This window comes from Bos taurus, chromosome 24, assembly GCF_002263795.3.
Source record: "Bos taurus isolate L1 Dominette 01449 registration number 42190680 breed Hereford chromosome 24, ARS-UCD2.0, whole genome shotgun sequence".
Taxonomy (NCBI): domain Eukaryota; kingdom Metazoa; phylum Chordata; class Mammalia; order Artiodactyla; family Bovidae; genus Bos; species Bos taurus.
The window spans coordinates 41545825-41573701 of NC_037351.1; the positions used below are offsets into that span (position 1 = coordinate 41545825).

At 42.1% G+C, this 27877-nt stretch overlaps 2 protein-coding genes across 4 annotated transcripts in view; one reads left to right on the forward strand and one right to left on the reverse strand.

The window, feature by feature from the left end:
• The first annotated feature begins 261 nt into the window (after positions 1-261).
• Positions 262-21937, forward strand: TWSG1 (twisted gastrulation BMP signaling modulator 1). Of its 3 annotated transcripts, none has more exons than NM_001076089.1 (5): positions 262-380; positions 1852-2008; positions 12146-12245; positions 17282-17548; positions 19028-21937. In NM_001076089.1, the coding sequence occupies exons 2-5, from the start codon at positions 1886-1888 to the stop codon at positions 19207-19209; spliced, it is 672 nt and encodes a 223-aa protein (NP_001069557.1). In that variant the 5' UTR covers positions 262-380; positions 1852-1885; the 3' UTR covers positions 19210-21937. The 3 variants fall into 3 exon arrangements, with proteins under 3 accessions (NP_001069557.1, XP_024840134.1, XP_059736922.1); XM_024984366.2 differs by lacking the exon at positions 262-380 and adding an exon at positions 560-699; XM_059880939.1 differs by lacking the exon at positions 262-380 and adding an exon at positions 827-1209.
• Positions 21813-27877, reverse strand: part of LOC112444203 (WAS/WASL-interacting protein family member 1-like) — a 33077-nt gene continuing 27012 nt past the window's right edge. Inside the window, exon 4 of the mRNA XM_059881119.1 lies at positions 21813-27341. The gene's annotated coding sequence lies outside the window, so the exon portion shown is untranslated. The remainder of the gene's footprint in view (positions 27342-27877) is intronic.

Genomic DNA, 27877 nt, shown 5'->3' on the forward strand with positions numbered 1-27877 from the left:
CCGTGTACCCTGTCGGGGGTGTGGCCTCTGGTGGGCGGAGCCCTAGCGGGGCGGGACCCCAGGCGCGCTGGGCCCGCGGGCGGGGGCGGGGCCTAGTCGAGGGGCGGAGCCGGGCCGCGCACTGACAGGAGCGCGGGGGGAGTGAGAGACGCCTCCTGGCGGGAGCTGGCGGCTGCCCAGGCGGGAGCCGAGGGGGCGGAGGGAAGCGGGGTGCGGGGGTGAGGCGGCGACTGGCCGGTCTCTGCCTCTTTCGGTGCAGAGGTTTGCGGGCGCCGCGCGGAGGACGGCGTGGAGGCGCGGCCTGCCTCCCTCCACAGCCCACGGCGCGCCCGCTCGGCCAACCCGTGGGGAACTGGGACCCGGCAAGCTCGCTGCGCACGGTGAGAGGCGGGGGGCGGGCGGGCGGGGGCGCTGCTCGGGGTCTGGAGGCCGCGGCTGGGCCGGCGCGGCGGGAGGAGACGGGGCCCGCGCGGCCTGGGCGGCCTGCGGGGGACAAGACGGGCCGGGCGCGGGGCGTCGCTCCAATCGCGGGCCTCCGGGGCCGCTGTCAGCGCCGCCAGCCGGGCCGCGGCGCTTTGTTCCCGGGGCCCCGGAGGCAACCGCTCCCGGCTAAGGAGCCGGCTACCTGCCTCTCGACGCCTCGTTCACCTGGACGCCCGCTAGAGGCGGCTCCGGGAGGGGCGCGGGGACAGCCGTGAGGTGGGGAAATACCCCCTGTTCAGTGGTTGGGGCTGATAACTAGTTCAGGAAGCTTCCATTTTCCTACGCCTTCTTGGGCCGCCACGAGTACGGGCCGGCGGCTCCGGATTCAGTGCAGCGGGCGGTGGGTCCGACGGTCCTGGAGGGGCCCCGCCTTGGCCCCGTCCCCGGGCTTTCTCGTCCAAAACCGAGCCGCCCGGGCACAGAGCCCCGGTTCTCTTTCTACCTTCTGTGGTTTTGCTTTATTGTTCTTCCTCACACTAAGGAAAAAGGTTTACAGTGATCTGAAAGGCCCATAAATGTACCTTTTATCCGTCTCACCTCACCTATTTATTTCATTGATTCCATTTTGAGTGTGTGTTTTAAACCCTAGGAAGTTTTATTTTCTCCTTTTTGAAAATTTAATGACCGTGTTGGTTGTTTTTACCACCGTCAGAATTTGTGCTGGTCTTTCTCGTTTTGGACTGTAGCATCTTTTTCAGTAACTTTGAAGAATCTCTGATAGCTAAGGTAAAGAAGTAAAAGAATATCGTCACATTTTGATAAATCAGAGTTCTTAATGCAGTCAATAATTTACTCTTCCCTTTGTTAATCGCTAAAGCATGTCAGGAACAACTGCCCACTCCTTCCGTTGAGCTGCTTCATTCTAGCTAATTATGTTAGACAAAATGAGGTAGTAATAAGTAACCACTAGAATAGTTTGCATTTTTAAATTTTATTTTAATTGTGGAAATTAAAATATCATTAAATGTTTTTAAAAATTTATAATGCAATATTAATAGTTTTTTGGGTTTTTTGGCTGGCTTAAAGTTGAATAGTAGGCCTGAAACTAAAGCTGAATAGTAACGGTGTAGTATTAGAACTACTTATTTGCTTTAACTTTCACAGTCACCATTTCTGGGTAGTCTGAGGAATTTCAGAATTGTATACATTTGAAGATGGCTAACAAGATGTTACTATATAAAACTGTAACTTTTTTTTGAGTGTATAAGTAATCTTTTGTTGAGAATAATCTTTATAAATGATCACTCAGAAGTCCTAACACAAACAACGAGTCTCGGTTTACTTACTTGTTTTGCATTTTTGTATTTGTTTTTACCTTAGTACTTGCCTTTGAATTAAAGTTTTTTGTTTGTTTTTTTGTTTGTTTAGCTTCCTGGGAGTTACTGATTGTCTTTGAAGAATCATGAAGTCACCCTCTGTTGTTATGCTTACTCTCACCGTTCTGGTGTTCCTGACATGGGTCCCTATGTCACTGAGTTGTAACAAAGCACTCTGTGCCAGTGATGTGAGCAAATGCCTCATTCAGGTAGGACTAAGAATACTCTTTTTACTACTATTAAAATTTATTGTATAGCAGATATAGAATGCAAATACACAGAGAGTGTCTATGTAATACAGTGTAAGAACCATTACACTAGTCTGGGGTTTTGCCCCCATACTTCACGAGCAAACTCAGACTCAAGGAGTTCAGTACAGGAAATAATATCCAGCTTTGTAAACAGGCCGTTACAAGGTGATGAGCTATCTATTCAGGTGAATTAAAGGGTTCTGTTGTACAATCTAGTTTACATAGCAAAGAGGCTCACTTACTATATTTAGGAAAAAAAATTTAGCTAGTCAAATCATAGACAGACTGTTCTCTAAATATAATGTACTAATTGTCTGTTCTGTGTAACAAGTTACCCCAAACAGAGTAGCTTAATGCAGTAAACATTTATTATTGACACAGTTCCTGAGGGTTGGGAACCTAGGAGCAGCTGAGCTGGGTGGTTTGGGGTCAGGGTTTCTCAAGGTCGCAAGTGTGGGGAGAATCTGCTTTCAAGATACTTGACAGTGATCTCTCTCGGCCGTCAAGGCAAGCCTTTCTGAAGAGAAAAGTGGGGTTAAGCGATTGGCTTAGTTCATAGAGCTAAGAAGTGACTGTGGAACATGGCCTGTGTCTGAACACGAAGGCTATGGCCTTTCCATACGCATACTGATTATTACTGTCCATAAAGTTGGGTTAATTAGTGGTGAACTTCATGTCTTATATAGCTGTTCTCCCTTTCCCATCCTGTTAGACCATCAGCAGTCTTGTGTCTGTATTAATTAGCCTCTGTTCTAGCTGTTGGCTAAGAAATTCAGTGCACTGCTGAAACTATGTATATGTGAATTCTGTATGAAGTATGACTCAACCAACTTTTGCCTGTACTCCTGATACGAGAGCGTTTGTGCATATGTACTAGAAGTGATCATGGGTTTTGTAGATGAGAGGTATTCTGTGCTGATCTGTGACGTTTTGGTGCTCATTAAAAGTTAACATTCTGGGAAGCCTGGCCTTTCTGTGAGTGTGGTTACCACCATCTCATACTCCACGTACCATCACTTTGCATTTTAAACCAAAACTTTTAACTAGAGAGGCTGGTTGGTTGGTTGTTAATTTTTTTTTTTTTTTTAACTCTGGATGTTTTTAAATAGAAGAGAGAAGAGTATAATGAACAACAGTAACCATCAGCAGTTACAGCAGTCGTTAACCCAGGGCTTCGCTTGCCTCATCTCTGTTCCCCTGCACTGTTAGGGTCCCCATCTCTGTTAGTGTCAAGCAGACCCCTGACATTATTTTATCAAATTCTAATGTCTATCTCTGAAAGATAAGAACTCTTGAACACAGCTATCAGCAATTTAAAAATTAATAATTCTTTAATATCATATAGTTTTATACCTGGAAGTTTTGATTTGACACACTGGCTTAATGGTGGCTGAAAATTTTGTAGTCTTCTCGTGAAGTCCAGCTTTATGCTGTGGTCATAGGGGAATCCGTGCTACTTCCCATATTGTTTCAATGTAGCTTCATTATTCACTATTAGAAACAGTCTCATAAAAATTGCTATATTCATGTTTAGGTGGAAATCTACTTAAATCTCAAATTATTTTTTGACTCTCCAAGACTATGATTTCCATTATTCAGCTAATTAAAAATTGGATTTTATTTAAAGACCTTGCTTGGTAAGGCAGTATTTAAAGAAGAAAGCTTTTGGTTACTGTCAATAAACACTCTTAAAAGTTTTTGTTTTGTGATTTAATTTAAAAAATCTGTAATACAAATGCTTCCAAACGTAGGTTAAAAAAAATTTGTAAAAACTGGAAAATCAGGTGCAGCTTCTCCTATTAAATGGTGATTCTGGTAAACTCATTGCAAGAACGTAGGACTCTTTAAAAAAAAAAAAACAAACATGGTTCACTCATGTGAGCATTTCTGATTCCTGTTCCTTCAGAGCCAGGAATCATCTACTCCTTTTCTGGAATAGTGGAGATCGCCCTTGGTAGTACGTAGTGGCAGAGTGTGTAAGGTTAAAATGATAGAGGCCTTGAGTATTGAGGATTTTCTTAAAACCTTTTGAATTGAATTTTAAAATTTTAGCAATAACTTATTTTCTGCTTGGTAATTTTTCATATTAACACTTTTACTTGTATCGAATATGCCATTTTCTCAGATATCTCTGAGAATTACTAGAAGTTTTATTGATGGAGATGGAGATATGTCTCTCCCCCTCCCCCACCCCATTCTGTTACCTAGGTTTCTTTTTCTTCCAAGATAATTTTTTTCTTTCAATGTATATTTATTTCATGCAGGTGGCTTTCCTCAAATGTACAATATTCCTTTGATTCTTTTATAGTTAAGAATGAAGCGTAAAAGCCTGATTGGCCAGACTGTTTGTGGCAGGGCTGGCATACATAGACTGGAGGGTATCGCTTGAGAGTCAGAGAAGTTCTCGATGCTGGATCTGCTCTGAGGCTGATCATTTTCCTGAGGTGAAGTTTTTGGTTTGTTTGTTTTGAGTGGCTGATGTTTGTGCTGTGTTTGGGGTGGTAGTTGATTGGTAGATACCTGGTTCTTGTCTTTTTTGCCCTTGTGTGGAGGGTAGTCTGACTGGTCGGGTAGAAACTTGAACTTTAATGCCCTCTTCTATTCCTCTTCTCTTCACTTGAAGAATAGATTGGCTATTGACCTTTCACGTGTTAAGAATTGTCAGCTTGGGGTCTTTGGGCCTCTTAAATGCTTCTCTTAAAGGGAATCCCCAGAATTATATTCAAATTTGCATATGTACAGTTTTCTAAGAAGAGTCCCTAGCATTCAGGAGGTTCTTAGAGTGGTTGATGGCCCTGAGAAGGTGAGGAATTGCTGGGGCTTTGTTTGTCATCACACATACTGAGTTATTAAAATTCCACATTTCCATTCAACATAGATCAAGGCACGTTGACATTTTAGATGGCAATGATAGCTTTTCTCCTTAAACTTGCAGAAAAACATGCACAGAAACAGAGATGGGAGATAAGAACTTTAAGGAAGGCCATGCTGTAGAAGAAACTTCCTTCCTAAGAGGGCATTTAGCTTTGCTTTTTGTTCTTTTGGTTTGGTTTGAACAACATCTGTAGTGTTGAAATGATGTACTGTGAGGATAAGTTAGAACATTTGTTTATGTTTGAGCCCTCGGCAACTCATGAAATAACTAAATATAAAACATTTTTCCTGGAAGCTCAGAGTTGTGTAAATGTGTTTTACCAACACAGTCATTCCTACCCCTCCTACAAGTTGCTGCGTAGAAGGGTGGTCCCTGTGTAAGTATTTATTTTGTGCTGACAGGAAAGAAATCTAATTTTAACATCAGGAAAGCAATATTGTCATCTTGGTGTATTCCTTTGTTCATATAATGGGTGGTTGAGCTGTCCTCTTTTAGGGGAAAAATGGTAATACAAGATTTTGCTTTTAACAAAATCTTTCCTGTTTTTTTCTTCTGCCTCTTTGAAAAGAATACTTAAAATTTGGATCAATATTATACTTCTACCACTGAAATCTCCAGACCCTTTTTGTTTTAAGAACTGAAAAACCCCTTATTGACTTGTATTTTTAGCTAATATTTATGGTCATATTTAGGATGATATAAACATTATATTTCATGAAGTATTCAAACTTGGGTTCAGAGATCACTGATGCATTCTTTTAGCACTTTGCCAGTTGTCTGAATATTTATTTTGCACTTTTATGAACTAAATCAACAGTCTGGTTTTTTTTAATTCTAAAAAGTGATTTAACTACTCAATAAATCTTAGATTATCTGAAATAAGTTGAAATTTCAAAGTAGTTTCTCACTAATAATTCTAGCTTTTTTAAATGTATTTCAAGTTAAAATTGTAAATAGTTCAGGTATCTTCAGGGTTTTCTTAATTACAGTAAACTAAAAAATTAACTTCCTCTCCCTTGTGCCTTAACCAGTGCTAATTAAATTCCATGTTAGTTTTTTCCTGCAGTTATCTTGCTTTATTACTAGACTAGTAATATTTGGTGTATAATATGCAGTGTTTTTTCTTTCCTTTTATGAACATTACTATGTTTTCCCTCTTTTTTTCCTACTTCTCTGTCTTTAAAGGTTGTGACTCTGACTTATTTTTGTCCTGTTTTGCTTCAGGGAACACCTCCTGAAAATCTTTGAAATTAATATCCAGAAATAATAAGTCAGACCTAATGTAATTTAAGGGAAGAATAAGTCATTGTTTCCCTTCAAAGCAAAGTTGCAGGGGACTTCCCTGGCAGTCCAGTGGTTAAGACTTCATGCTTTCCTACATGCTGCATGGTGGGGCCGAAAAAAAAAACACCCCAAAGATGAGGATTTTATCAGGACACTTGGAAGTTTTTAAATGTAATGTTCATAGGGAGAATAGTAAAATAACTCCCCATTCATCCATCACTCAGCTTCAGCAGTGGTCAGCACTGCTCCACCTCCTCCCATTTCACCTCATCTGGATGATTTTAAAGAAATGCTTTGGGGTACTTTTGAAGTAGGATTAAAGTTTTGTTATGAGGTTTATGTAAGAAATGGGTGTAATTTAATATATTTTGGTAGTTCATGTATATACATGAACTTGTATGTTGATCTATTTAACCAAAAGGATAAATTCTGTTTTCGTAATGTTAGTAGTATTTCACTTAAGTTTATATTATTTTCAAGGCAAAAGTTTGCCAATTAGAATTTAAACATGTTGATAAGATTTGGGTTAGATATTTCTGTCCCAAGTTTGAAAGTCTGTCTGATGTCCTCCTCAAAGAGTATTCGTATGTCAAAACAGATTTGTTGTAACTAACATAATTATAATTATGTTTATTCTTTCGAATAAAGGTTAATTATTTGAAGATGTGTTGTTTATATTTGGTTTTTAAACACTCATTTGACCTAAGTAAGGGTTGTGAAAATTGTGTCACCACAGGTACAGGCTGATGCCTTGTTGGTTACTGATGTTCCCACAGTGTTCATTTTCATAATTACCTTTGTTCTTACATTCCTGGGGGTTTTAGGTCATGATATTACAAATAGTTACGGTTTGTTTAGTTTAATATTTAAGGACCTTAGCTTATGTTTTTGAGTGTCTTTTTTTTTTTTGTACTGTATGCAATTAAACTATCTTAAGTCCTACTACTTAAATTTAAATTTATTTGCCTTGATAAAAATATTGTGTTCTCAAAGGGACGCCACAAAACACACAGAAGAAGAAAAAGGAAAGAAAGCAATTTATAGTCCTGTTTAGAATCTAAATACTGACTACTCTTAATATTTGATACAGTCCTTTTTATTCTATGTTTAGGTGATTTTTAACCCTTAAATATAGAATAAAGGTTGTTGTATATCAATACAACTTTCACATTCTGCATTTTTCACCAGCATTGTTTTATGTTTCTTTGTTTTTTAAAAAATATATGTTAGAGGAATTTAGTTTGAAATTAAAATAGAGAAATGTATTTTCAGAACTATCTTCTGCATTACTTTTTTTAATACCAGTTTATGTTTATATAATGCTTTATACTTTTCAGGTCAGATTTGTTTAATAAATTTATGGGCCTCAGTGTACTATACTGGTCCTTCAAAGATGAGATGAGATATTCCTTAGTCTCCCAAAGCTTTTGGGGGGTAAGATTGGTCACATATGCTCATGTAACCACTACAGCAGTTGAGATAGGAAATGTCTTCATCACCCTTAAAAGTCCCTTCTTGCCCAGGGAGTCGAGACTAACCTCCTCCCCATCCTCAGTACCTTCCCACCGCTGGATGATTTTTGTTCCTGTAATTTCACCTTTTCCAGAATGTCTGCTAACAGGATCGTACAGTGTGTTCCCTTTTGTGCCTATTGGCTTCTTTCAGTTAGCAGAGTGCTTCTGAGATTGACCGTGCAGCTGTGTGTGTGTCAGGGAGTCCTTTCTTGGTCTTGCTGAGTGACGTTCTGTTGTGTGATTTCTTCATCCGTTCACTCGCTGATTGACATGGATTGTTTCTAGTTTGGGGTGGTGATGAATGAAGTTACTTACTTTCATGGATAGGTCTTTGTGTGGATGTATGTTTTCATTTCTCTCATGTAAATACCTAGGAGTGGGACTGCTGGATCACAGAGCATCTGAGAAACTGAGACTTGGTGTGACATGCTGCCTTTTGCGGGCTAGGACTTGAATCCAGACCCTGTAAATCCAAGTCGTTGGCTGTCCACTAGACTCTAATGCTGTTTCCAGTGATGATATTTCCCTGTTTTAACAATGGTGCTAACAAATCTCTCAGATTTTGGCAACAGTTAAGGAGTGGAGATACCTTCCAGCGAATTTACATCAGAATATAAATAAAAATTTCCCTCAAGTGACCAGTTTCCATTTCTGACCTGGAAATATGGAAGTTTATAAAATGAACTCTTTCATAAAGAGTTCATAAAATGAAACTGTAAGTCTTGGCTTAGTCTTGGATGAATAATGCCCCCAGTTTATTTTGCATAGAGGATTAAGATCTCACCAGCACCTTAGTCATACAGAGAATAAGATTTTCCACTAAAGATTAAATAATCATATGAAATCTGTCTTTTGGCATGAAAAAATTGAAATTCTTTGGAATATTCAAGATTTTCACTGATACTAACATAGTAAAAATACATTTTAAATTAGACTTGTCCCACAACTTTTCATCCTGCCATGTTTTCATTTCATAGAGGCTTTTGAAGCAGATTTCCAAATTATCTCTAAATACTCGTGCTGGTCAATGTCGGATAGCTGAAACGTATAAATTTCTGTTTTCTATTTAGTATAAGGTTTCAGTTTTTTCCACTGTAAATGTATGGAACGGTGTGATCGCCATGTACCAAGAACCCCTGCTGTGGTATTTTGCACAGAGGTGGAGATGCATGTCCCCTGGCTCTGGCTCGCGGAGGCCTTGGGGCTGGAGCAGCCCTGAGGCAGAAGAAGGACACTGGAGCCTTGGGTTGGGTTGCTGACCCGCCCCCTCCAGCCTTTCATCTGCACCAGGAGCAGCACCCACACTTTCCCTGAGACTTGCAGACCAGGGAGGCAGTGATGTGATCTTTAACTGGCTGAAGCAAAAACAGAATTAGGTATTAAATCCCAACTCACTGGTTTTGCAGCTCATGCCAATGATACTTATTTTACCTTTACAAACAATGATTAAACTTGGGCACTAGCACTTGTCGTTATATTCAAGTACTGAGGGTGAAAGATGTAATAGTGCCTTTGATTAAGCAACCTGAAGGGTTAGCTGTTTAATTATGGGTTTGTTCTAAGAAAGTAATAACTATAATTACTGAAATGCTAAATTAATGAGAAGCTTTATATTATTATTTATATTAATAAGCTTTATGTTTTAAAAGCAGGAATAGCGATCCAGAACCGGGGTCAGATCTCAGCCACTTACTAATTGAATGATGTACAAATTCATAACATTATATTAAAATAGAGATAAATAATAACTTGATAAGGGCTTTATGAGCTTTAACATAATGCGTATAAAACTCTTACCACGGTGCCTGTTTATGTTACATAAAACCCACTTAGGAATTCTGGGGGAGGCAGTGGCGGGATAAAAGCGGAGGCGGCAATAGGTCAGACTTTCTTTCCAGCTCTGTGGACATCCAGTTTGGTTGGGATCCTACATTCAGCCTACAGAGTGGTGCTCAGGGTTGGTCACGGGCAGTTTAGTGAACTAGTAAACAGCCAGTCCACATAGAAATCCCACATCTCAGCACAACCGGCTCTCTAGTTAAGATGGTGACTTTGAAGTAAAAGTGATGTAGAAGATAATAATCTTTCTGAAGCTGGTACTGGAACATGGACAAGCTGTGAAAGGGGTGAAGAATTTCAGAAGAAAAGGGAACTTTGTGCACTGTTGATGGGAATGTAAATTGGTGTAGCCACTGTTGAGAACATTTTGAAGGTTCCTCAAAAAATTAAAAGTAGAACCATCGCACATCACATGGTCTACCAGTTCCACATCTGGGGATATATTTGAAGGAAGCAAAAACCCAACTCCAAGAGGTATCTGCACCCCCATGTTCATAGCAGCATTACATACAACTGCCAAGATAGGGAAACAACCTCAGTTTCCACTGATGAATAAATGGATAAACAAGTTGTGTGTGTGTGTATTTGCATATATTTGTATACATATATATGCACGCACACACACATACACACACACACACACACACACACACACACACACACAGATGTGGAATATTATGCAGCCATAAAAAATGAGGAAATCCTACCATTTGCAACAACATGGATGGACCTTAAAGGCATTGTGCTAAGTGAAATAAGTGCAAAAAAACCCCAACAAACTCATAGAAAATGAGGTCATATTTGTGGTTACCAGAAGTGGGTTCATTGGGAGGGGAAATTGGAGGAAGATCAAAAGGTACCAACTTGCAGTTGTAAGTAAGTCTTAGGGCTGTAATGTCCCACATGGCGACTGTAGTTACTGCTGCAATATGACATACAGGAAAGCTGTTGAGTGAGTAGATCCTGAGAGTTTTCATCATAAGGAGAAATCTTTTTTTTTTTTTTTTCATTTTATCTATATGAAATGATGGATGTTAGCTAAACCTACTGCAGGGATCATTTCACAATAAATGTAAATCAAACCATCATGCTGTACACCTTAAATGTGAGAGTTTAATGTGTGTCAGTGTTAATTACAGTGAGTGATGTATGTCAGTTACCTCTCACCAAAACTGGAAATATCATCTTGCAAAAAACTATGTCATATAAGAATGATGGACTGACTCTAATGGTCTAGAAACATAGTAAGATTAATAGGGATGAATACTGTGCTATGTTTATATATGTAGATTTTATATATATATATATATATATATAATGTCACCAACTGGAGAAAGCCAAGTAAGCCATGTGTTCACGGAGTTTCCCTTAGGTTGGGTTTGTTTAGCAGTGACTCTAGTGGCCAGAGGAGGGGTAGCTGCTGCTGCTGCTAAGTCTCTTCAGTTGTGTCCGACTCTGTGTGACCCCATAGATGGTAGCCCACCAGGCTCCGCCGTCCCTGGGATTCTCCAGGCAAGAGTACTGGAGTGGGTTGCCATTGCCTTCTCCAGAGGAGGGGTAGAGGAGAGGCTAAAGGAATTACCTTGAAGCTTCATGTACAAAGCAAGCTGCGTTAATTAGTTTCCTGCAGTAGCAAACCATCCCAAAGCTTTGTGACTTGAAACAATAACCATTTATTTTGCTTTTCTTTCTGTGGATCAGCAGCTTGGGCCTTTATCAGCCGAGTAGGTTTTCTGGGCTTATTCTTGTGGCTCTTGTCAGCTGCTGGTTGATTGGAGGATGGCTGAGCAGGGGTGGCTTCGGATGGACTGACTTGTCCATGTGGCCCTCTCTGGGGCTTCACATGGCAGCTGGGCAAAATTCTAAGAGAAGGAGAGGAAACATCCCAGGTCTATTCAGGCCCACACTCAGAACTGACACTAAATCACTTCCACCAAATTCTGTTGATCAGGGCAAGTTTCAAGATGACTTCCATTCAAGAGGTCTGGAAATAGACCCTTGTCTCTTGATCAGAGGAGCTGCAAAGAGGGTGACATGGGGAGGGGAAGGATTGCTGCCCATTTTGTAAACAGTCAGCCACGCCAGGCACGCTTAGATCAATGAAAATAGCTGTTAAAAGATGCTGTTAATTTACACTTTACATATTGAGGAGCCACAGCTCCCACTACAAGTCAACTGGCCATGCATTTGACAGTGAATCTAATAGCTGGAAAGTGGATTCTGTTCTTGTACTGAGTGTGTTGCGTTCATATGGGAGATGAAGTTATAGGTTATGAAGTAAAATCTCTTTATTTTGTTTCAAAATAAGATAAAAGGATCCAAAATGCATTCATTGAATGTGTCCAAAAGAAAATCTAAATCTCCTGAGATCTAAGTAGTACTTGAATCTAATTCCAAGTCTAAATATCTACTTTGTAGATATTTATTTCCTACAAATAGTTAATGATGTTAAATTAAACTAATGTGCCAAGAGTAAATGACTATAAATGCAGTTATTATGGAGTGCTTTTTTGCTGCAAAAAAGTAGCAGTTTTAAATGTAGTTATTTGGAATTTTAAGTCTGAAAGTCTGCTTCATTTCTAGGAGCTCTGCCAGTGCCGCCCTGGAGAAGGAAACTGCTCCTGCTGTAAGGAGTGCATGCTGTGTCTTGGGACCCTCTGGGATGAGTGCTGTGACTGTGTTGGTAAGTTGATGTTACGTTTCTTAATATTTCCTATCACAGAATCCTTGACTTTAAGAGACTTTAAATAGTATTTTATGTGCATAGACTAGGGTATGTATAAGATATTGTAGGTGTATAGAACAGCATTGCATTTGCTTGTATCGAATAGTATTTACATATATATGTGTTTGTATTTTTATAGAAAAGGTGTGGGAAGAAATTCTTGTGAAATAAGAGTGGAGGAACAAGTGGAAGATTTTTTTTTTTATCCTTTATTTTTTTTTAATTTTATTTTATTTTTAAACTTTACATAATTGTATTAGTTTTGCCAAATATCAAAATGAATCCATCACAGGTATACATGTGTTCCCCATCCTGAACCCTCCTCCCTCCTCCCTCCCCATACCATCCCTCTGGGTCGTCCCAGTGCACTAGCCCCAAGCATCCAGTATCGTGCATCGAACCTGGACTGGCAACTCGTTTCTTATATGATATTTTTCATGTTTCAATGTCATTCTCCCAAATCTTCCCACCCTCTCCCTCTGCAACAGAGTCCATAAGACTGATCTATACATCAGTGTCTCTTTTGCTGTCTCGTGCACCGGGTTATTGTTACCATCTTTCTAAATTCCATATATATGCGTTAGTATACTGTATTGGTGTTTTTCCTTCTGGCTTACTTCACTCTGTATAATAGGCTCCAGTTTCATCCACCTCATTAGAACTGATTCAAATGTATTCTTTTTAATGGCTGAGTAATACTCCATTGTGTATATGTAACATAGCTTTCTTATCCATTCATCTGCTGATGGACATCTAGTTGCTTCCATGTCCTGGCTATTATAAACAGTGCTGCGATGAACATTGGGGTACACGTGTCTCTTTCCCTTCTGGTTTCCTCAGTGTGTATGCCCAGCTGTGGGATTGCTGGATCATAAGGCAGTTCTATTTCCAGTTTTTTAAGGAATCTCCACACTGTTCTCCGTAGTGGCTGTACTAGTTTGTATTCCCACCAACAGTGTAAGAGGGTTCCCTTTTCTCCACACCCTCTCCAGCATTTATTATTTGTAGACTTTTGGATCACAGCCATTCTGACTGGCGTGAAATGGTATCTCATAGTGGTTTTGATTTGCATTTCTCTGATAATGAGTGATGTTGAGCATCTTTTCATGTGTTTGTTAGCCATCTGTATGTCTTCTTTGGAGAAATGTCTATTTAGTTCTTTGGCCCATTTTTTGATTGGGTCATTTATTTTTCTGGAGTTGAGCTGTAGGAGTTGCTTGTATATTTTTGAGATTAGTTGTTTGTCCGTTGCTTCATTTGCTATTATTTTCTCCCATTCTGAAGGCTGTCTTTTCACCTTGCTAATAGTTTCCTTTGATGTGCAGAAGCTTTTAAGGTTAATTAGGTCCCATTTGTTTATTTTTGCTTTTATTTCCAATATTCTGGGAGGTGGGTCATAGAGGATCCTGCTGTGATGTATGTCAGAGAGTGTTTTGCCTATGTTCTTCTCTAGGAGTTTTATAGTTTCTGGTCTTACGTTTAGATCTTTAATCCATTTTGAGTTTATTTTTGTGTATGGTGTTAGAAAGTGTTCTAGTTTCATTCTTTTACAAGTGGTTGACCAGATTTCCCAGCACCACTTGTTAAAGAGATTGTCTTTAATCCATTGTATATTCTTGCCTCCTTTGTCAAAGATAAGGTGTCCATATGTGCGTGGATTTATCTCTGGGCTTTCTATTTTGTTCCATTGATCTATATTTCTGTCTTTGTGCCAGTACCATACTGTCTTGATAACTGTGGCTTTGTAGTAGAGCCTGAAGTCAGGTAGGTTGATTCCTTCAGTTCCATTCTTCTTTCTCAAGATCGCTTTGGCTATTCGAGGTTTTTTGTATTTCCATACAAATTGTGAAATTATTTGTTCTAGCTCTGTGAAGAATACTGTTGGTAGCTTGATAGGGATTGCATTGAATCTATAAATTGCTTTGGGTAGTATACTCATTTTCACTATATTGATTCTTCCAATCCATACTGTTTATACATATATATTTTTTTAAGTCATGCAAATTTTATTTTACTTTTAAAATTTATTTATTATTTTAAATGAGATAGGTCAGGAATAGGTGCCTGGGGGCCAGGGGTGGGGGTGGGTCAGTCTTGGCAGAGAGCAGAGTTGTTTGTTGGCTTTTCTTTTGGCTACACTGTGCGGCATACAGGATCTTACTTCCCTGATCAGGGATCAAACCTGTGGCCCCTGCAGTGGAAGTGGAGAGTCCTAACCACTGAATTGCCAGGGAATTCCACTGGCTTTCATTTTTAATTTCCAAGCGCCCTCTTCTGATTGTCCTTGTAAGGGGGCTTGCAGTTCTTGTTTTATAGATAAAATAGGTCTTCTGCTCCTGAATCTTCCCAGAGTTCCATGGTGACATGGGCCTGAGGGAGACTGTAGCGGTGACATTCAGCTCTTGGACTCCCAAATAGGAGTTAATGTTTCAGTGTCTTGTTCTCTTTTGCGCTGTACTGAGTTGAGACAGCCGCAGCCAATGTGCCTTCTCCTGCCCCTATATCTCAGAATCTAAGATAGTCCCTGGTACAGTGTCTGGTGCACAGAAGGCATGCCAGTGTTTTGTGACTGTCAAATAAATGAGTTCTTACTGCATTGTCCTCCCAAAATGGACAGTTTATTCTCTGCCTTTGATGGGTGTAGTTTTGTGTGTGTGTGTTTGATGTTAACTGAAATAAAAGAAGTTTGAATTGTTTTAGAGCATTAAATATAGGTTAATTTAGTATGTGTAATGAAAGCAAAAAAGAGACAGTGGTATCAACCCCTGATAAACATGGAGAAGGCAATAGCACCCGACTCCAGTACTCTCGCCTAGAAAATCCCACGGATGGAGGAGCCTGGTGGGCTGCAGTTCATGGGGTCGCTAAGAGTCAGACACGACTGAGCGACTTCACTTTCACTTTTCACTTTCATGCATTGGAGAAGGACATGGCAACCCACTCCAGTGTTTCTTACCTGGAGAATCCCAGGGACAGGAGAGCCTGGTGGGCTGCCGTCTATGGGGTCACACAGAGTCGGACACGACTGAAGCGACTTAGCAGCAGCAGCAGCAGCAGCAAACATGTAAAAGCATTTATCATAAACATGGAGGCCATATACACGAATGTACTTTTATCATTACCTAAAATACTGTGTGAGTGAGAGAGAGTGTGTGTGTGTGTGAGAGTGTGTGTGTGTGAGAGAAAGAGGTTGTGTGTGTGTAAGAGAGAGTGTGTCTTCTAACCGTCACACAATAGTGCCATTAGGCTTTTCTAGGAAGAGTTCTTCCACTGAGAAAGATTAGTTATACGTGTTCATATCTCTACAATTTTAGAAGTAACTAGTGTGCTTCTTAGCTAGTTGCCCCCTCCAAAATAGTATTTACCTTTAAGGATTTAATGACTGGTTTTCAACTTTGAGTTAATTCATTACATAACTTCAACTCTCATTTTAACTTCAGCTGCTGTTTCTAGCATAAGGTTTAGATATTCCAGTTCTTTTTGTGCGGCAGTGGTCTCCTCCTTGTAGGCAGCTCTCCTCCAAGTTGGGCTCCCTTGGTGTCCTTTGCAGACCTATGGCTGCACCTCCCTTCTAAGTGGAAACACGTCCCATACTTTCTGTGGGTGGGGTCCAGACTTCTGAGGGGCCCCAAATTAGAGGGCAGACAGGCTTCCTGTCCCGTCTCCTACTGTGGACTTGAACCATGCACTTTGTCTGGCAAGCTTTCTCCTCCAGCTCCTTGTGTAAGAGCATCTGTTCCTCTTTTCTGATTTTCTCCTAAGAGGAACTGCCATAGCTTATTTCATCTTTGCTGTTCAACGTGCTCCTCAGATGCTATGGTGTTTAATCCTGGATCTCTACCCACAGGCTTTGTTTTGGGTATGTGTATGTTTGTTTTGTTTTTACTTTTCCAAATATACACAGAAATAGAGAGCACAGTGAACTGCTGTTTAATGGTCCCCAGTGCCATCAGCCACGCCTGCTCCCCCATCATCTGTCTGTGTGTCTGTCCCCGCCTTGTTTGCTTGGACTGTTAGAAAGTAAATACATAGTTTTACTGTACCTTCAAACTGCTTTAGTTATTCATCTGAAGAAAGAGCGAGCTTCCTGACGTAACATGGTATCGGTGCCACAGCAGCATGTTTACCAGCACTTCTCCGTGTCGGACCCCCAGCCCTGCTCAGGCTGCCCAAGTTGCCTAAGGGCTGTTTACTGTTGTTTTAGTCAAAGCAAGATCCATCAGAGCCCACTTAGTGTATGTGATTGTTAGGTTTCTTTAGTTTCTTTTATTCTAAAAAAGTTCCACGTCCCCTCATCACCTTTTAAAATTCCATTGACTTGATGAAGGCACTAGAGAGTTCTGGTGGAAGATGTGCCACCTTCTGGGTCTGACTGAGAGCTTCTTGTGGTTATTTAACTTGTTGCTCTGTCCTCTATATTTCCTATAGACTGGAAGACTAAAAGGAAGAACTTTCCCTTCTCTTCCATTTTTAAATTCATTTATTTATAAGGACTCATAGATCCCTATTTTATTCATAGAGTGGTAATCCATTATTTTCAGTATTTATTTTAATGTTAAAATTGTCAGTTTGGTCAATGGGAGCCTTTTCAGGTTGCCTCTTGTGTCTTTTGGCATGTCCATCATTCATTAATCACTTCCTTACTTTCTGGCACAGAAAGGTGTCCCAGGGTCATTTTGAACATTCCCTAACTCACCCCTGGAGTCACTCTTTTCCCCAAGGAGCTTTGTTCCTCTTAGCCAAGTATAGGTATTTAGAACACAAGATCTGGGCCCTTGGTGTACTCAATGTTACTAGGGTGTCATTGCCTCTAGCCCTCTTAGCCAAAAAGCTAAGAAAGGGTCTGTGTACAATGTTAGAAGGCACCTGACTACTATTTTGCAGCTTGGGTTTCAAGTTACTACCTAATAATATCTCAACGACATTTCAATCAGTGAGAAAAAGAAATTTTATTCTCTTTGCCTTCCTTCCCATCTCCCTACCCACACCGCCAGGTATGTGTAATCCTCGAAACTATAGTGACACGCCACCAACTTCGAAGAGCACAGTGGAGGAGCTTCACGAGCCCATCCCTTCCCTCTTCCGAGCGCTCACAGAAGGAGACACCCAGCTGAACTGGAACATCGTCTCCTTCCCTGTTGCAGAAGAGCTCTCACATCATGAGAACCTGGTTTCATTTTTAGAAACCGTGAACCAACCCCACCACCAGAACGTGTCTGTTCCCAGTAACAACGTCCACGCTCCATATTCTAGTGACAAAGGTAACTGCCAAAGTCGACTTTTTCTCTCTTGCCCGCCTTGCTTTCTGTGTGGTCTGTGAAGCCTGTTTTAACCTTTTAGAGCAGCTTTTTGGTTTTGAGTATGTATAGTCTTAAGTAAGTTATGGACTTTAATAACTCCATCCCTGAGTAAACAAGGAGTTGTTCTCACAACTCCTTCAGACTCTCAGTGATAAAGGCTACACTGAAAAATAGATAACCTGGTTCTAATTTTATTTGCATTAGGCTTTCGTTGTTATTTTCATGAGACAGCAGCAGGGTTGCTTACCTTATGCAGAGCTGTTCATCATCGGGTAACATCCAGAGCGTCCTAGGAGCCCAGGTTCCTGTAATAACATTGATGTCATGAATGATGCCAGGCCATCAGCTCAGTTTCATAATGAGCCAGCTGGTATTACAGACACCTGATTTCTGGGGGTAGCCTGAGCCCAGCCACTGCTCTGCAAGTGAGTGTTGTTGGTCAGCAGGGAAACTGAATGAGAGAGTTACGTGTAAGATTCAGAGAAGCGTGTTTAGGAACATGTCTTAGTGAGCAAAGTCACACCTGAACTTTGGAATGTAAGAGGGATGTAACTTTCATAAAGTCTGTGATGTTTCCAAATACAACTCTCCACACAGGTCCACTGTGGAAGGATAAGACAGGTTTGAGTATTACAGTTGTTTCTTAAATTTGAGATGCGTTATGCACAGGCAGTGTAATTTGTGCTTTTTTGTTTGCCTTTCTTGTTGTGCCCTCCATTACAAGCCTACCTATCTGAAGTAGTATGAACTTCAGCCCTCAACAGTAAAAGCAGATCAGGTGTTGTTAATAAAGAGTAAGAATCCGCGATTCCCCTCAGGTTAAAGTGCTTTATAAGACAAATTCTGGGTCTTGGGAAACTTCAGAAATGCACGAATGTCTTACTACCACTTTCCCATCATTAGAATACAGATGATCAACATGCTAGATGTTAAATAATTCGTAAGTTTTTCTCAAAGATTATTCAAATTTATGAACTAATAATAAGCACGAAGCTAATTACTAGAGACACCAACCAGGGTAATTTCTAATAACCAATGCTGAGTTGTGCCACATTGCTAACCACACTGCATCCTTTGAATTTCTTAAGTTTATTTTATTGTAAATTTTCAGTGTAAATTTAGAACAGTATTTCCCAAACTTGTTTTAGCTGGAGGATCCTCTCCTTATTGGAGGTGCCCAGTGATCTCCTTCCAGGTCAAAGTGAAATTTGAGGAAGCGATAAAGGAAGCCCTCTGTGTCTGAGCTGGAGCAGGAGACTCCCTTCTCGATGTGATTAACAGATGTGTTCTTTTCCCCACACCTCACCCACCGTCCTGGGCAGGCTCACAGCAAGAGAGCTTAGATAAATAACTTGTTAGTAGTGTTCAGCTAGGTGTTAAAGCATTTCCTGCTTTTCCTGCTTATTGCTCTGAAACCTTACTTAATCTTTGGTTTTTCAGAACACATGTGTACTGTGGTTTACTTTGATGACTGCATGTCCATACATCAGTGTAAAATATCCTGTGAGTCCATGGGTGCTTCCAAGTATCGCTGGTTCCACAATGCCTGCTGCGAGTGCATTGGTCCAGAGTGTATCGACTATGGTAGCAAAACTGTCAAATGTATGAACTGCATGTTTTAAGGAAGGAGAAGATGTACAGACAGAAGCAGTTTCGTCAGAGGTATGATATGGAAAGCTATTCAGTGATGTCTACTGGTTGCATCCAAATGCAGCAGGTTGAGAAAATGTAAAGAGTTTGGACCGAGTTACTTTTAAAGTCTGACAAATCGAAGATTGTGCTGACTTCCAATTCTGACTGCTCTTCCTGCCTGCTGCTGGCGGGAGCCCTTTCTTCTAAACACCTACAGCCTTGGTCATGTGAGGAGCAAGTACACAGAGAATGCCTGCAGAGAGGAGAGGCTTCTAACACAAAGCCTCTTGTCGTTTTCTGCCACATTCCAGAAGCCTCTTGTGTCAAAGGTTTAGAGCATGTTAATGAGTTATGATTTCTTCATTGTACCACTCCTAGGACACTGAGTTTTTAGAGTTGTTTGCCATTTTCCACTGTGCCTGGTATTATTTACCCGTTCTGTGCGTAGGGTAGATATTCATATAGATCATTCTGAGATCTCACCAAAAGATCACCATAAAATTGTATTTTACAATGTAGAACTCTCTGGTTCTGGCTCAGTCCTGCACTCCACATATGACAAAGCTGTAGGGAGAGTCTCTCCTCCTCCAACCCAGGCCCAGAGTGCTGGTGTGGGTCATATGAAGCATCTTTACAAGAATTGCCTGTCATACCTGAGGCTTTGTGAAGAGAACGGCTCAGTAAACAGGAAGGGAGAGCTTTCTCTGACTTAAGGTACCAGCATAAAGAGCTCCAGGAATGGGAAACCACTGCCACCTGGACTCCAGGAACACAGCACCCCTTGTATGGAGATGGCAGTGCTGTGCTTGCTGGACGGGGGAATGAGCCCGCTCAGGCTTAGTGCCACATCCTCCAGTGGACAGGTGGTCGGAGGGGACAGAGCAGAGAATCCAGGTATGAATGGGGAGGGTTGAAAATGCCTGGATTCTAATAGAAACAAACTTAAAACTATTTACATTCATTATTTTGTAACCTTTCCTTTAGGTTTGTATCTGAATCAAGTGTTCTCCTTAAACATAGGAAATCACACACTAGGAGGTTAAGATTATGAACTGCTGCCTGCCCCCCCCCCAACCCCCAGGTAATTCTGTTCAAGATGACATTAACTCTAAATACACTACAGAACATTGTGTCAATGAAGATAAGCTTAAATAGTATGTGCCCTTCTTGGTAATAAAATCTTGATCTTCAAGGGTGAAACTGAAATGTACATGTTTATGTTCAGAGACTCTTAGCTTTACAAAATTATTAATTTCTCAAATAGTATATATTTGAATTATAAATAACTTTCTAGGAATACCTCTTTGTATATCTAAATATTTTAGTATATAAAAATAGATAATGCTTTTTGTATTCATTATCTGAACAGTAGTTATAAGATCATATGTGATATTATGATTAATTTTCATAAAATATGAAGACTTGATACCTTTTCTGTCTTTCAGATAACTCTAATGAACACTCAAGGTACTTTAGCCTTTTAAAAAGTTGAAATTTAGCTCATGGATGTATTTTTCAGATGAGAAAACTTTGGGATGTCTTCTTTTACCTAGAATGCCTCTGTTTACAAGTGCCTTGAAAACAAACATTAGCTCCCTTTCTTCACTAATAACTATAAAACCGAAGTTTTTCTTGAACTTAAGGGAGAAAATTTTAAAGAAATCTGCAGCCAGCTGCTTCATTTCCACTTTACTGTTTTTCAGAGTCACTTATACTAAGGAATAGAGGAATGCTTTTGTGTTTATTGACAACATGCTTAATTTTCCATAAATATGTCAGCAAGCTTTTTTTTAACTGCATTTATCTTCCTTTTTTGGTTTTCATTATTAAACTCTAAAATATAATATCACTTATTGGAAGAATAATTTCTTGAACCATGTTGTGTTTTAACTGATTTTTCTTATCACTATTTCTCCCAAAAGAAATTATCCCTAAATGTAATGGTAAGTTTTACATTCAAATTTATTTAACTTTTTGACTTATGAAGGAGTTAAAAGAAGGCATTCACCTAAACAATTCCATTTCCAGTTCTGTAATGTATTTCAGGTTTTGAACAATAGTTTTCCAAATTAAAAGTATAGCATTTGGGAAACTGATAGCTCTATACCATCTATTATCATTCTAAGCACAATTCACTTCTATATTGAAGCTCTGGTTTAAAAAAAAATCAAAAGTCATTTTGGTACCTTTTTTATAACTTGATCCAAAAAAATTAAATCTTAAACCAGTAGGTGTTCTAAAAGTCATATATAAAAGTTTCTGTCCTTTCGTAAGACATGTCTCTGCTTTTCTGCCCCTCCATAACATCTAATTACTACTAAGACTGTGCTCACGACAGTAGTACCAAACCAAATGATAATCCAAGTGCAGTGAGATACATAGATGCTATAAAAGAGTCATTCATTTAGAAATACGATTTCTGAAGTTTCAGAAAGCAAAATTGATAAAATGTTAGGATATTTGAATAACTTTATTAATAGAATAGCATCACAATAGAGAAAAGAAACCAAGGCTTCTGGAAAATGAGGTAAATGTAAAAAGCCACATATTTAAAGTTTGTTTTTAATGAAATCTTCATTGAAGATGTTTAAAATCGATTCTTTCCCAAGAGTTTATGTTTATTGTATTTTACATGATCTATGACATATAAAATTACGTATTTTTTCCTTTGGTTGTCCCTATGAACAAAAAAGTATTTTAATAAAAAATTGAAATGAGCGTGCAGTGTTCTTTGTTAATGTTGACGTGGCAAAGCGGAATAAGTTTGCTATTTCTGGCTGGTGCAGTTATTGTTTAAGGGGTCAGCTGAGACATGTCGCCCTCTCTCTGGACGTCCCCACAGATCTGTTGAAACAAAGGCTTTTTCACAAGTTTGCTGTCTGCTTTTTCATGGGCTTTACTCCAACATGGGGAAACCTTGGAAATGAAATACATACATTCTCCTTGCCCTACGGGCCTTGTGAGGCCACACAGCCTCATGTGAACTTCCAAGGGTTGGTCGGTTGGTCAGCAGGAGCACTGGGAACGCCGTGGGTAGAGGCCTACCTATCGGCCCCACCCTGACTCAACAGGCAGGGCTGCTGGAGCTGAGTGCCCTAGGCTTCTCGTGCAGTGCGGTCAGGGCTGTTCCCAGACTCTGCGTTGTGACAGCCCGCTGGAGAGGAAAGGTCCAGGGGACAGGCTGTCCTTGCCCGCCTGCTTGACGTCAGGGGTGATGGACCTGAGGCGTAGAATCAATTTCAGGAAAGGTTATTCATTTGATCCAGAAAGCTGTTCTTTTGCTGATGGTGTCCAAGGCCGGCGGTTGTGAGGAGCTGACATAGCGGGGGTTGGAGTCAGGAGGGGGACCTCTGAATTTGAGAAGTTGATGGGGCGGACCCCAGGCAGCAGGCTTCTATCGAAGACCCATCAGCTCCAGGCCACAGTGCCCACAGACAAGCCTGCAGCTGCTGGTTAGGAGTTGCGGCTCTTGAGTTTTTCAAGGTTTTTCCTAACCTCCAAAAAATAAATTCACGTCTTTTTATTTTGAAGTCATGCTGGCAGGATGGAGGCAGCTACAGCTCTGCCATCTGGCTTCTGAAATGAGAGCTCGAAGAGCAGAGATGAGGAGAGAAGGGCCCCCAGTCCTCCTGGTGCTTCTGGGACTGATGGAGGAAGCTGGAGAGTGCAGAGACTCTCTACCTGAAGGTAGCCTCCCTCCCCCACCCCACCCCCATTCAGACATGGTCACCCCTGCATTGTCTTGATGGTTCCTGCCCCTGGAGCTCACTGCTTCACACTGAAGCCAGGGCAAGCCTCTGAAACTGTCTGTGTGGTCATCAGCACCTAATCCTAGCTCCAGTTCCAGGCTGAGAGCCAGGCCTCAGTGCTCCTGTGCCCCAGAGGGTTGAGGTGCCCAGGAGGAATCAGGCAGGCAGACTTCCTGCTTTTGTTTCCCAGAAGCCTCACCTGCCCCTGGGGATGCTGCTGAGGGGAGGGGAGAGAGCGCAGAGCAGGCTGCAGAAGGGGTCTGGGCCTCGCCAACCTTGGGGCCTCTGCAGGCCCTGGACAAGGCTGGAGCTCTAAGAGGGCCGCCAGCTCATGCAGAGGGCCGCCAGCTCATGCAGAGGGCCGGGCTCCTGAGCCTGCAGATGCCTCTTTCTGGAGGTTTCAGCCCTCATTGTTCAGGGCCCCCCACACTGGCCCCAGGGCTCTGTGAGACACAGGGCAGGTGACAGCCTCTCAGGCTGACGTTGGTTGCCACGGAACTCAGGGTCAGACTTGATTTAAAGAAGGAAAGGAGACATGAGGCGTCCCTGGGTCTATGACCGTAACTCCCTAGCCCCACAGCCTGCAGCCTCAGCAACCTCGTCGCTCAAACCACCTCTCTCTGTCCACCCCTGCTGGCTCTGCCCCCAGCCCAGCAGCTTCACTCCACCCTTGGGTTTTGCAGGAGTTGTTTCCTCAGCCACTTCTGCTGTTTGTGCAGATTTTGGTTCCTTGTTCTGACTCAGACCTCAGCTGAGGCCTCTCCACCTCTGTTTCTAAAGCAGCAACCCCTCCCCGTGACCCCCCTCCAGTTCCATTGTTTTAATAGGCAGTGAAAGTGCCGCCCACGCCGCCCCCCCCCCAAAGTATCTACCCAGTCAGTCTCTTGTTACTCATCTCTTCTCACCCAGCATTCAGAGCCCATGAAGAAGGGGCCTTGTTTTTCTGTTCTGTGGTTGCCTTAAACACAGTACCCTGCGCCCTGGAGGTTGGCCCTGACTGGGTTATGGATGAATGAACTCAGCAGATCCTATCAGATGTCCGCTTAAAACGGTGGCTCCGCAACGGACTCAGATAAAGACCCAGCTCCTCAGCAGGCCTCTCATGCCTCTCAGTCCCCCAGTCTGATCCCACTCACCCCGCAGGCTCGCCTCATGCCTCTTCATCTCACCATCAAACAACAGAAAATCTGCATTAAAATGTTTTCACACCTCCAGTTTTTCATTTGAGGTCTGGCAATTATTTTTTATTTGCCTGCTAAGTCGCTTCAGTCGTGTCCGACTCTGTGTGACCCCATAGACAGCAGCCCACCAGGCTTCCCCGTCCCCTGGATTCTCCAGGCAAGAATACTGGAGTGGGTTGCCATTTCCTTCCCCAATGCATGCATGCAGGCTAAGTCACTTCAGTCGACTCTGCGACCCTACGGACAGCAGCCAACCAGGCTCCTCTGTCCATGGGACTCTCCAGGCAAGAATACTGGAATGGGTTGCCATTTCCTTCTCCTTTATTTGCTTAACAGTAAAAATTCTTACTAATATAATTTAGTAAATCAGTCAAGAAATAGTACTTTAGCCAAAGTACGAAAAGAACTTGTCTGAAAGCCAGTTTGACTCTCAAGCACGATACATTTTCTGAGGATAAAAAAAAAAAAAAAATGTGCTTTGAGTTTCAATAAAGGACATTCTAAACATTAATCAACAAGGATTTACTCCTCCACTGCTACATCTGTTATTTTAAGCTCATTCATAATTCACAAGAGGATAATGCAGTAATAATTTATTATAATCTTTAATTTTATAATTTAGTAGGTGCTAACTCTGGGGCTTTCCTGGTGGCTTAGATGGTAAAAAACCTGCCTGCAATGCAGGAGACCTGGGTTCAATCCCTGGGTCAGGAAGATCCCCTGGAGAAGGAAATGGCAACCCAGTCTAGTATTCCTGCCTGAGAAATCCCATGGACAGAGAAGCCTGGCGAGCTATAGTCCATGAAGTCACAAAGAGCTGGACATGACTTAGCAACTAAACACCCACCACAACCAGGTGGCTGACTCTTGGCAGCCAAAACATTCAGGATCATACTTAGAGCCTATACTTCGGCCACAGGGAACTCAGGAAATACTTACTAATATTTCTACACTCTCCATGTTGAGTACAAACACCTGTGTTGAGTATTCCTTCCATCTGCCAAGTCAGATCCTGTATTCCCTGCCTTTGGACAGAGTTTGGGGTCATGTTCTATAGTTTTTGTAACGCTTTTGGCTTTGCGCTTGTTTAAGTGGCTTTTCCCCCTGGATTGTTGCTGAGATTTTCTTCCAGGTACTGCTAGTAGGTTCCTCAAGTTTGGGGGGTTTTTTAAGAAAATAAATTGGAGTATTGATAATTAAACTTTTGAAACATGCCTATGGGATTTGGGGAATAAAGCAAGTACTGGTGGAATTGATGTCTGTACTGATCTGGGGTACAGATCTCACTGACAGGAAGTGGTGGCATTTCTGAGTGTCTTTACTCTTAGGGCCCCTCAGCATATGTATGAGTTGGACAGACAAGGGGGGCGGCCAGTCGGTGAGGCGGCAGGCAGACCACAGGTGTTTGTAGTAGGTTTTGCCTAAAGGAGCATTCCGATGCGTTTGATTCCAGTGGTTACATCTAGTCCCATTTCCACTCACATTATCCTTTCGGATCAGGAGACCTGGGTTGCTGGGAATATTTTCAGGGGGATGCCAACTGAGGAACCCTAAAATGTATGGTATTGTACAATGTTCACATTCGCTTGTACACACGAAATACCTGGAAGGATTCACAGGATGAAAACCTTGGCTGCCTCCGAGCAGGTGAACGTGAGGCTGAAGGGCAGGATGGAAAGGGACCGACCCTTTTACTCCCTGAACTCTGAGCCATGAGCATGTGTTGCCTCTTCAGAAATGCGTACCTAAAACTAAAATTTTCAAAAAGACACTAGCAGAATTTTTCCATAAAATATTTTTCCTTAAAAAAATCTATTCTGTCGCCCAGCAAAAACTGAGTCCCTCTCAATGACTAGCTACCTGATCTCTAATAAAGATGCTAACAACATATGACAAGGACAAAATTTTCTTTGTCAGTAGGAGTCTTGATAGTAACTGAAAACCCCCCAAACTGTTGATCTAGTCACCTTTTTGACAGACCAATGACATATATTCATTTCTCAAATTCTAATAAATAGTTTCCAAACGGGATCTAAGATTCGAGCAGTAAGATTTTAGGACAGATAGTCCTATGGTCTGTGTTTTTTCTTACCTGGGATTTACTTCATTATCCTTATAAAGGACTTTAAGAATATAAAGTCAGTATTCATTTAAACAGCCACATCTCAACTTCCTTAAACTAATCAGAATAAACAAAAACCTCGTCAAGAAACTCCAAACCTTGATTTTTAAAATCCAATGAGAACGATCTTTAAGAAGAATGTACTTTGATCAAGTAAAGCACACTGACCTAGGGCTCGCCTCTGCTGCTACGTCAACCGACCAGCTGTGGAACTGCCGCCTTCATGGCTATACTACATCCCCTTCCCTCCCGCCCAGCAGCGGGGCCTCCGTGACATTCTTGAGCTGGAGTGTCCTTGTCCATGCCTGTTTTCTAAAGAGCCCAGCAACTTTGGCAGCTCCAGTACTCTTGCCTGGAAAATCCCATGGACAAAGGAGCCTGGTAGGCTGCAGTCCATGGGGTCGCTAAGAGTCGGATATGACTGAGTGACTTCACTTTCACTTTTCACTTTCATGCATTGGAGAAGGAAATGGCAACCCACTCCAGTGTTCTTGCCTGAAGAATCCCAGGGACGGGGGAGCCTGGTGGGCTGCCGTCTATGGGGTCGCACAGAGTCGGACACGACTGAGCGACTTAGCAGCAGCAGCAGCAGCAGCAGCAGTGCCCTGGGGGGAGGAGGAAGCAGAGCCGTGTCATTGTTCCAAGGTGATTGCTAGTTTCTTAAAACAAACCTTTGTCTCCCAGAGTGTTTAAAAACCTCCTTTTATGCATCCTCTGAGCCAGGGACCTTCTGACATGAGTACAGACACAAAGAGCTCCTTCCACAAGGGCCCAGAGCACAGACTCAAGGAATCCCTGGGCTGTGGCAGGGCGCCAGGCAGGCTCCTCTCCAAGCTCCAGAAGTGGACCTGACCCCTTTAAAGAATACATACTCACTGATCAGGAATCTTGAGTGATGTTCAGGAGGTGCAGGTGTTCGGCGACTCTGGAGACGGTGTTCAAACAGCAAGGCCCCGGCCTTCCCACCGCCCAGAGGTGTGGGCTTTTGCCTCCCATCCTCCGCACTCAGGTCTCCTAACAGCCATGTCTTTGTGAACAAGACTCTCCCATTCTTTTTCTCTCTTTGATTTCTAGATAAAAAGAAAAGCAAACATCCACTGAACACAGGGCAAAGGAGAAAACTATTTACTGCTTGATTTTCCTGATAGTAATGGATTCACAGAATGGATTTGGGGTGGGGGGGGATGATTAAATTATTTCTCGAATTCAGATGTTTCTCCTGAGAAATGGGGACAGACGGGTCTGGGGCTCTTCTGGATGCTTCCAATCCACACTGAGCACAGAGCAAGACAGCAGCGGGAAACTAGCCTCGCTCCACACTCTGCAGGACAAGGGGTGTGTGAGGGGCGTCCACCTGCTGGTCTGGAGCCTGCGGGTGACGACCTCCCTCTAGGGGGCGCCACGGCACCATGCGGAACTGCGTCTTCTCCCATCATCCACGGTTAGGTCAACGTGTGTGTGCATGATCTGAGCGCACCTGGAGTTGCCCCGCTGGTCAGGTGACCCTGGGACCCGGGTCCCATGCCGGCTGGACCAGGGAGCAGAGGTGTCCCACCTAAAGCAGCCTGCCTCCGAGCCGCGGTCTGACAGTGAGGCGGACCCCACG